Source organism: Chiloscyllium plagiosum, unplaced genomic scaffold (genome assembly GCF_037043375.1).
Source record: "Chiloscyllium plagiosum isolate Xiang-an unplaced genomic scaffold, Cpla_swu_hap1 HiC_scaffold_3, whole genome shotgun sequence".
Lineage (NCBI taxonomy): Eukaryota > Metazoa > Chordata > Chondrichthyes > Orectolobiformes > Hemiscylliidae > Chiloscyllium > Chiloscyllium plagiosum.
The window spans coordinates 107,484,460-107,494,196 of record NW_028270141.1 but is presented as its reverse complement, the minus strand read 5'-3'; the positions used below and the strand labels follow the sequence as shown (position 1 = coordinate 107,494,196).

At 41.1% G+C, this 9,737-nt stretch overlaps 1 protein-coding gene across 1 annotated transcript; it reads right to left on the bottom strand.

The window, feature by feature from the left end:
* Positions 1-3,359: 3,359 nt before the first annotated feature.
* On the bottom strand, positions 3,360-9,245 carry tent5aa (terminal nucleotidyltransferase 5Aa). The gene has a single exon (XM_043686953.2). The coding sequence runs from the start codon at positions 8,865-8,867 to the stop codon at positions 7,686-7,688; it is 1,182 nt and encodes a 393-aa protein (XP_043542888.1). The 5' UTR covers positions 8,868-9,245; the 3' UTR covers positions 3,360-7,685.
* Positions 9,246-9,737: the final 492 nt, after the last annotated feature.

The window sequence follows — 9,737 nt, the reverse complement described above, 5'->3', positions numbered from 1 at the left end:
TGCCATGCAATACCACCAACTGAGATGACCATCCTGTTTAGGCCAAAGGGAAAAAAGAGAAGGCATCTCCAATAGAAGCTGCTTTTGAAAGTTTGACATTTTTTGTAAAAAAACACAGTACTGGGCAACCAGAAAAATCCAAGCAGACCATGTTTTATGCAAATCAGCTATACCAATGCTCAAAATGGAATGTCCACACTTAATCCAAAACCAGTTTACATAGTATTTCTAATATTCTATAGAACTATTTATACCCCAGCACTCAGCAATAGTTGTGCAAAGACATGTTTCTTGTGCACTCACACACCCAATGGTCATTGTGAAATTATAGTTTGAACCTAGAATTTCACCTAAACTCTATTAGGAAAGTGTTAATATCTTGTCATTCATCTCATCATTCTAAAGCCACATTGGCTGTTTTACTGTAATGAATAACAGCATAATTAAGAGCTTGTAGTTCCTCTGTAACATGAACGACGTGAGCAAAATAGGGTTCAAGTAGAAATTGAGGCTGTAATGATGCTAATTTTCTCAATATGCTTAGCAAGAGAGAGAAAAGAATCAACGATTCATGTTTAAATAAAAGAGCAGACTACTCTGATTATAGAAATCAGAAAACAGCTGAGAAAACATTTACTCTCATAAAATGTAAGAAGTGAATAATGTTATGAAAGGAATACACCACTGGCTTTTAACTCCCTATTAAAATTTAATAAATACACTGTACTTTATGAGAAGATTTCAGGATGAAAAGGGCACATTGTGCAGGTTCAAATGTTGCAGTCTATATTAGGTTTACATTCTCCCAGAGGGACGATAAGATGGTGTGATTATAGAACAGTTTGCCCACTTATCTAGCATTAGGCCAATTGCAAGTCAATAAAGTTGACAGAAATGAGTCCTCGGTGGTTATTTTGTTATTACAGTCCTACGCCTAACATTTCAAATATGAATTCTTCCTCCAAAAAGATTTATAGGAATATAACCAACTTTTAGAACTCTAGAATCTTTATTGGAAACACTGCAGTGCATTGTCAACAACATGTTTGCAAACCACACCAGATGCTTTTTTTGGGAACAGAAAATACTGGGTCATAAGCCTCAATTTTTTTTTTAAATTAGCTGAGCACCTTGCTATCGCAGATTTGCTTACTTCATGCCAACTGATGCAGCAGTATTTTTTTTTAATGTAGCATTTCAATTATATATAAACTTAATAGATCGTAAATCAGCTCCAAGTTCACCAGTTCAGAAGGCAGTCATACTTTATTGAATGACTTTAATGCATTTTATTTTAATCTCTACCTTGAATGCCGAAGCACCACATAATGAGTTTAAAAGTTTTGTCAGGTTAATGGTTTAAGAAAAAAGGTGGTACTGGTATAATGCTTTGTGCTTTCCAAATACAGAACTGAAAGGTAAAGCATCACGTGTCTATAAAAATCCCAATCTTTAATTCAAAGCTAGATTATGCCTGATGCTGCTGAAAATATGTTTTCACCAACTCTACAGGTATGACCATAGTGTAAATCTGAACACCTAACCCATAGTTCCGAATAGTCTCCTGATTTACCAATCACCCTGGTTCAACTCTCCACAAACAATAACAGGTTCAAATATCAAGCACAAATTTTCACCCAAGTAATATCCTGTTGTTGACACCTATTGTTCCAAGCTGTGTCCCCATATACAGACAAGATCTTAACCCCACTTTAGTAATGTGTTCCATGCATACTTAATTGCTCAGAAACCAGATAATTCTTTATTTTCTACCTTTCTATTGTATAACAGCTTCTCTTTCAACATGACATCCCAACTTTTGTGTGACACTCCACAAACATTTCGCTACCATGCTCCCTCCCTCCCAGTTTACAAAAACTGCTTAAAAAGCATTTTTTTTACCTTATCTTCCCCACCTTCAACAGTTTTTTTTTGACGACTTTATTGTTCTGTGGATTCAGATTCCTTTCACTACACAACCAAGACAAACACAACTTGTTTTCTTGCAAACTTAGGTTATTTAGTATCACAGGACCCAATACATTTATATAATGGGTTAATTTGACTCTTTAGCCAAATAAAGATAGTGACACAAGATGTAAGTAATCTAAATATGAAACTTCTATTGAACATCATTTCGAGAGAAATATTTACTTAGCTGGATTTTAGTCAATAAAATATGCAGCTTCGGATACAGGAATTCATTAATAGATCCTGTCATTTAAGATTGCTTCCTGATAGTTACCCCAATCTGAAAATTATTCAGACAACTTAAAGCAGTTTTAGATTGACTGAAAAAAAATTCAACAAGTGTAATCTCTCATTCATTTGCCTACCCAATAATCATATATATTACATGCAGCATGGCGTTGCACTGGTGAAACTGAAATGCTTGTCATTCCCATCGATTGCATTCAGAAATATACAAGTGTGAAATACCCATTTATGCCTCACTTAGTTCTTGAATGTGTAGATGATTTTCAACAATGCTGCAATAAACTAGGATCATCTAAGCTTTCAAAGTCATTGCCACTTCATACCTTCCTCAAAACAAAACTAATTTCTGATTTACATCTGCGCAAGTGATTTCAGCAGTGGTAATGTAACAAAATTAATGCAAAGTACTGAATTGGTCAGTCAGTTGCAAGGGTTGGTCAAATTGCTGGTTCTATAAAATCCCATCCTAGGGGCATCAGTCAAGTTTTTTTTTAAAAAAGACACCTCACGAGTCAACGCTTGTCACAGTTTTAAAAAAAAAAGCCAAAATACAACTGGCCACAGAAAATGTTGAGTGCCTTTGAAAACATTCGTGGGGGGCTGCTGGTGGAGATTACTGCAAAACCAAGTTTTCTTAAAAGTGACAAAAGGAAATTAATTCAAATCTCTATTTTTGGAAGGCTATAATGCAAACAATTCAAAATGTAGGTGTAGCCACAAATCTAAAGTGAGAAAGAGATCCTTTATTTCCTCCCGCCCAAAAAAAAAAGGTTACTATAACCATCTTCCCTGTTATTTGTAATATAGCAATTTTGGCAATCAACCATAAGCATATTTATCTTCACCTATCCCCGTGTCACCCCACCCACTGAAGGGCAAGAAAAAAAAGTTAACATGCTAAAACCCAATGTTATCCAAGCCAAGAATTTCTGGCAACAATTTTCATTTATTTTGAACTACTTGAATCAGCTCCACTTGGCTGGCAGGGCTGCATTTTCCCCGAGTTGCAGTCAGAGCTTGCTGAATGCTCAGCTTCTGTGAAAGTGCTGTGTTTAGATTTCAGCAATGAACGTTTAGACAGATTAGAATGCAATGGTTGGCCATTTTAAAAGACACATTAAAGACACTTAAGACGCACATCAATAGAAAAAAATAACTTCCTTTTATTTACCAAAACAAAAAAAAAATCCAAATATTGGATTGTGTAAACAAAATTCACAATCTGTTCCCTTTGTGACTAACACAGATGCTTAAGTCTTCAAAGCCTAGGTTCCATCAGCTCCTTGATTTCCTCTTTGACAGAGCCTCCAGTCACCGAGAGTCCAGCAGACAAATCCAAGTTACAGTTTGCTGCAACAGGAAGCCTCTCTGAAGCCAAACATACGTGCGGCAGTTGAAGAAAAAGTAAATGCACAGAGCCTTCCTCATATTCCAAGGTTTGCAGCAAGAAGCGCAATCTGCTGGGGAGCCTTGAGGATGTTCAAATGCTCTTTTTGCCCACAAAGGGCATGATTTTTTTTTCTTAGGGGTGAGGAGTTGAGGTGGGATTACAGAACATTCGAATACAACAACAAAAAAAATTACAAAAGATTACAGATTTTTTTAAAAAAACCTTACATATTGCAAGTTGCATTACATTTTAACTTCAGAATTTCAGCTGGCATACTTCATTTCAATTTGGAATAACAGCTCTCCCCTCCTATTAGTGGCAAAAACAACTAAAAAGGGCGAGTGGAGTGTGTGCACACGTGTCTCGAGGGGGGCTGGAAAGAGAACACGTACATGTATTTCTAAACAATTCAATCGCTTAATGACAGCATTCAGCATAAATTGAAAACGGGTTTTAAAAAACAAAACAGAACAGCAGCTAATCCAACTGGAGGAGAGGATTTATCGCTATGGAAGATTTTGTTAAAAACTATTTCACTATTCGTGCTTGGATGGTCACTTAAAAAAAAACAAGCCTCCCACGCTTCTCTGGTATTTAAAAGGGCCACGGCAGCTGAAATTCCATTCACCATTGTAAAAAGATGTTGGTAATTTCAGCCCCTCATGTTGCTACATGTGTTACTATTGTTTTGCTACATGTGCTATTAAATGGAATTCGTGAGAATTCTTCTTCTTCCTTTCCTCCCCCTCCCCCACACAAGCTCTAAACTTAATAAGCAAAACTCTGAGGCTGCATAGTTTGCAGTCTCTACTACCAATTTCCACTTAACAGCTTAAATACTCTGCCAATTTCTCTCAATATTAGCTGCAATACTGCTTTTTAACTCATTCTTTACCATTTTGATATTGTGGCAGTGATATATTTTGGAACTAGTTTAGGCATCCTACATTCTCTTTCCCACTCCCAATCCCTGTGCTTGAAAAGTTGTTATCTAATGTGGTTTTGCAGACTTGCTCTTCACAAGAAATGTCTACAAGCCTCCCACAGAAGTAGTGTTGACCCTAAAAAAGGGATGACTCACTGCTGAAGAATGGCTTCCGTGGGAACTCCAAATAACTGTGATAAGAATAAACGTACCACATCACCAGCTGATCCTATCTCCCCAAACTATCATTCAACACAAGCAGTTGCTAGGTGTACTGTGATTCTGACAGATATGTGCTATTTCTGATTTGCATCTACTTGTACTGACAGAGGAAACAAATCTTTCCTTTGCATGATCAGTCACTGGGGTAATACATTGAACAAACATGATACATGCCATTCAATGTAGGGCAGAGAAGGTACTTTCCCCACCTCCCTCAAGTAAACAATGTGCTGTATTTCAAGCAGTTTGTCAGGCTCTGTAGAATGTATAAGTGATGTGCAACAGTAAACACTAGAGCTCTTGATAAACCAAAAAGGGCACAGTGAGTTCATTCAATTATGCATTTTTAAGCCTTTCACAATAGAACATGCTCATTTCCAAGTAACAGACTTGAAGATTTTACAGAATTGACTGCATGTTTTGAAAAGTCAGGATTTGGAGGTGCCGGTGTTGGACTGGGGTATTAAAAATCACACCACCAGGTCATAGTCCATAGGGTTGAGTTGGAAACACTAGCTTTCAGAGCACCTGATGGAGCAGTGCTCTGAAAGCTAGTGTTTCCAAATAAACCCATTGGATTATAACCTGGTGTTGAGATTTTAAACTTTTTTTAAAAAAGTGTGCATTTAAAAGCTGATACAACTCCTTCCCCACTGCAAATTGGGGAAGGTCACTCCTAGTTCCTGATTGCAAGAGTTCAGAGTGCAAAGTTTTATTTTCTCTCCTGGCTCAAACTCTTACAATTTTCAAACATGTAACAGGAACTGTTTTAATGGATCCTGGTGTAACAAACTTTAGCCAAAATGCACACCAATGAAGAGCAAATCTTGAACAAATGGTGAACTAGAATTGGGGATTAAAGTACTTTAAAAAGATAAAAGGACAGGCAAACTCTGTTAGCAGTCACTCAAACAGTTCATTCATCAATTGAGTATAAATTTAAATATGTATTTTTAAACATTTCTAAATGGGAGAACAGTGATGGAGGTGGAGATAATGGCAATATCGGGACATACCACATTTTGGTTGCAAAGTTTAAAAAAACTACATACCAAAAGCACATTACAGCTGCTGTTGTTGCCTTGGGTCAAACAGCTGACAGAAGATTCTTCCCTCATTACACAACAGGGTTTTTATTTCCCCAAATGTGTCTAACCAAAGAATCCTGAATGCATTGTCACTTTCCAATTCAATTTCCATTAGCTTGTGCTCAAGTATTGTCCTGACCTGCTTAGGTTAGTCATATGTCAAACACTTCATTTGGTTTGCAGCCCTTATCAGGGTTCCCTTTTTTTGGTGATTATACACAAATTTGTTCCCAAAAATTGTCAAATAAAGTCACATGATCCTGACATAGTAACATCAAACTAGATTAAGAGTAACGCATTTGGATATGATTAATGAAGTATTGAAATAGTCGACCTGATTATACACAAGCCCAGTTATGAGCAACTCAGGTGTGTCCCATCCTTGTTTCTAAGAGGATTCTACTGGATTACTTATCTGAATGCGTTATCTACTTCACAATTAATTTGGTGTTATAAGCCAACTACAAGATTTCACAGTTCTCTCTCACTTCCATTTATCCCCAGACATCCAACTGTGCTTTGTTTAATTAAAACTCAAATGCAACTGCATCACACAACATATACCTTTTCTGAGCGAGGAAACAAAAAAAAGTGCCAAAGGAACCTCATTACAAACTGGAAAATATAAAGTACTTTGTTTAAACACTTGCCTAAGTGCTACACTGTCCAAGACAATACATACTTTTAAACTATCACATAAACAGCAACTTTATTTTAGTACAAGTATTTTCCAAGAAAATAGGGAATTTCGCAATTCGTGCAAGAACACGTTCTTTTTGTCCCTGATAAAGAAAAATGTGGATTAAGCCACAAGATTTGAGTACAGTATCTCCATTCCCATTCTTATAAGTAATAGGCACTTTTGATTCATGTTCATGTAGACAAATATAAATTAGCCACATCTGTTCTTGTCCATGGGTTTTTTTTTGTTGATATACATATAAAAAACGAAAAATATCTTTGGTCCTTGAACATTATATTAGCCAAGCATTCTGTACACTTCCACATTCAAAAAAAAATGTGAAGTGTACGCTCTCTCTAACCAGGAACCGTGGACAGCACAATAGCGACTTCTGTCGTCATCTGTTAATAATCTTGCATCTGGAGCAAAACCATTTAGAGTTTAGAAAGCACTCAAAAAAAAAGCAAGCAACTGCAAAGAAGCAGTTTCACTTGGTGTATCATCCCATACATGGCATTCGCAAGCTCCCAAATGCAACCGTTCCCCCACCCTGTTTACAGAAGGCAATACGAGACGGGTCTCTGCGTTTCAGCTTCTTTGCTACATGAATTTATCGGAGAACAGGCAAGAAGGGAAAATCGGAGCCTCTCCTTTACCCACAAATTAGCATTTTTGTAAAAGGGGCTGGTCAGTCCTGGCCTAAAAGAGAGTATGGGTGCTGATATCCCATGTTGTCATTTTAGGCTGACAACCAGAATCGACGGGAGCAAAACAGTGTTTTGTTATTTAGCTTTCTTCAAAAGAAGACATCTTAAAAGCAGCCATACCCACCTCCTGGCCCTGGGTTGAATTGAATTTGATTTTACTCCCCCTTCCCCCTCTCAAATAATTTCGATCTGCCTCTACTAGAGGGGAAAAAAACGCAGACGAGCTTTGTTTTTAAAAAGTTAAAAGTTGAGCTCTCAGAAGTTGAGCATTGCATTAAACAAGCCAGGGCAGGGTCGAACTGTCTACTGTGTATGTGTGTATACATATAGTGTGTTGCTCCCACCCCGATTCAAACCACAAAGAAAGGTGCTGTGCCCTCCCCCTTGCGTTCTCACCCTCTTGCTCTTTTGCCCCTTTTGTCTTGGTCTCATCAAAACACTTCTTGCCTTCTTTTCAGTTGCAGGGCAGCCAGGTCGAGTAGGTGTGCTGCTGGCAGGTAAACACCGGCTGCACATGGGCAATGTAGTAGTTGTTGAAGTTGGCGTCGGTCACGTAAGGAGCCGGCTGGTAGTAGCAGGTCACATTGGCCACATTGGGGATGATGTTCTGCTCGGCCAGGACCCGGAGGGCGAGCATGGTGATGAGGTTCAAGGTCTGCCTCCGCTCGTGTCCCATCAGGCAGACGGTGCTCTCGTTGACCACCCTCTGCAGGGTCATCAGGTAGTCGTACTTACGGTCCTCCAGACCCAGGAAGTGGTTCTGCAGGTAGGACTCCAGCTTCCTCTGCTGCTCGCCGATGTCCGAGAAGTCGATGAAGAAGCGGGAGCACATGTACCGCTGCAGCGCCTTCATCTCGCTCTCGGAGGCCGCCCGGAAGCCCCGCACTAGCAGGTTGCAGTACTTGAGGAGGCCGCCGCCGCGGATCTCCTCGGGGTTCCTGGTGGCGATCACCTTGTGCTGCAGATGCTCCAGCGCCTCCTCGAAGTCGCCGTAGACGCTCTCGCCCAGGATGGTGGGGTGGAAATGCTCGGACATGGGGTGCTCCGAGCACTCGTAGAAAAGCAGCAGCGAGTCCAGGTTGATCTGGAAGGCGTCCACGCTGAACTCGAACTGGCGCCGCAGCGAGTCCACGAACTTCAGCTCGACATTTTTGCCGCTGTTGTTGGACAGCGAGATGAGGCTCCAGCGGTCCGAGTCGTTGCAAACTTTCACCATCTTCTGCACGTAGGCTTCCTTCAGGGTCAGCGGGGTGATCTTCTCCTTATTCACGCCCTCGGGCAAAAAATCCAAGAGGCAATCCAGCACCACGTTCTTGACCGTCTGGAACTCCTTGTCCCCGCTCAGGTCAGCCCGGAAGATGAGGTCCAGGTCCTTGTAGCCCAGCCCGCTGCGTTGGTGCAGGACGTGACTGGCCGCCGAGCCGTTCAGCCGCACATCCCGCACCCGGATCCGCTTCTCCTCCAAGCGGCTCCGCACCACCTGCACGATCTGCCGGGGCTTCACCTCCAGGGTCGGGAAGTTACCCCGCCCGTGGATCGGGATCGTCTCCGTTAGGATCCTGTCCAGCCGCTGCACTTGCTCCCAGTTCAAAACGTTAAAACTACTGCATTTCGTGTTGGCATTTTCATCAGCCATTGTATTGTCGCTTCTTCAGAGGGAGAGGAGAGAGATTTATTTTAATTATTTTGCAGACGTGATCAATTTCTTAACCTCTCTCTGCTTTTTTTTTAATTCCCTCGACTGTGCAGGCTGCAAAGCTTTAGCTATCTGCGTATTAACTCTCCCATTAGTTTTTATATGGCTTCTCCGTGCAGTTCCGGTTGTGACTCACGGACATGGCACGCCTATTATATTTGCATAAAACTGCCGAACCCTGGTTCTTGTTAGAGCAACATGTACATTGCTCTAACTTTCCCTTTTTTTTTCTCTCCCCCACCCCCGTTTCTCAGTATTTTCGGGGAGCGAGTGTTTCCATAATGAAGCTGGAAGGGTGATGAGTGAGGACCCTTTCCCCATCTCCATTCCCCCACCCCGCTCCATTCCCTCTATGAATGTATTAAATCTCAGCAGCGTGGGCGGGGCTCCGCTGATCGACAGCCAGGACGGACCAATGGGTAGCGGGTCCCCTCCTCGTGGTGACACCAGGTGGCCAATCGCCGCCGGTCAGGGGCGGGGCAGTGCGCGAGCGTAATTTACTGTCCCAGAGAAATTCAATGGAAAGTGCAAGCAGCGGTGTGGCTAATGTGTGAGAGAGGAATTCACATTGCAAACAGCTGCTTGTCATCCTGCACCCCAAGCCGACAAACCAGACTTTAAAGTGCACCACAACACAACAACCTATATCCCGCTTGCCTTCGAATGGGACTTCTCCCTTTTGAAGATTTTTTTGCAAACAGAAGTGCTGGGAATTCTGGAATTACCTGTAGCCTTCGAGCCCGGGGGACCTGTTGGGATTAGGGTGGGCGTGAAAGACTTCAAACGCAAGCGAGTAATTGTGACGGTTAC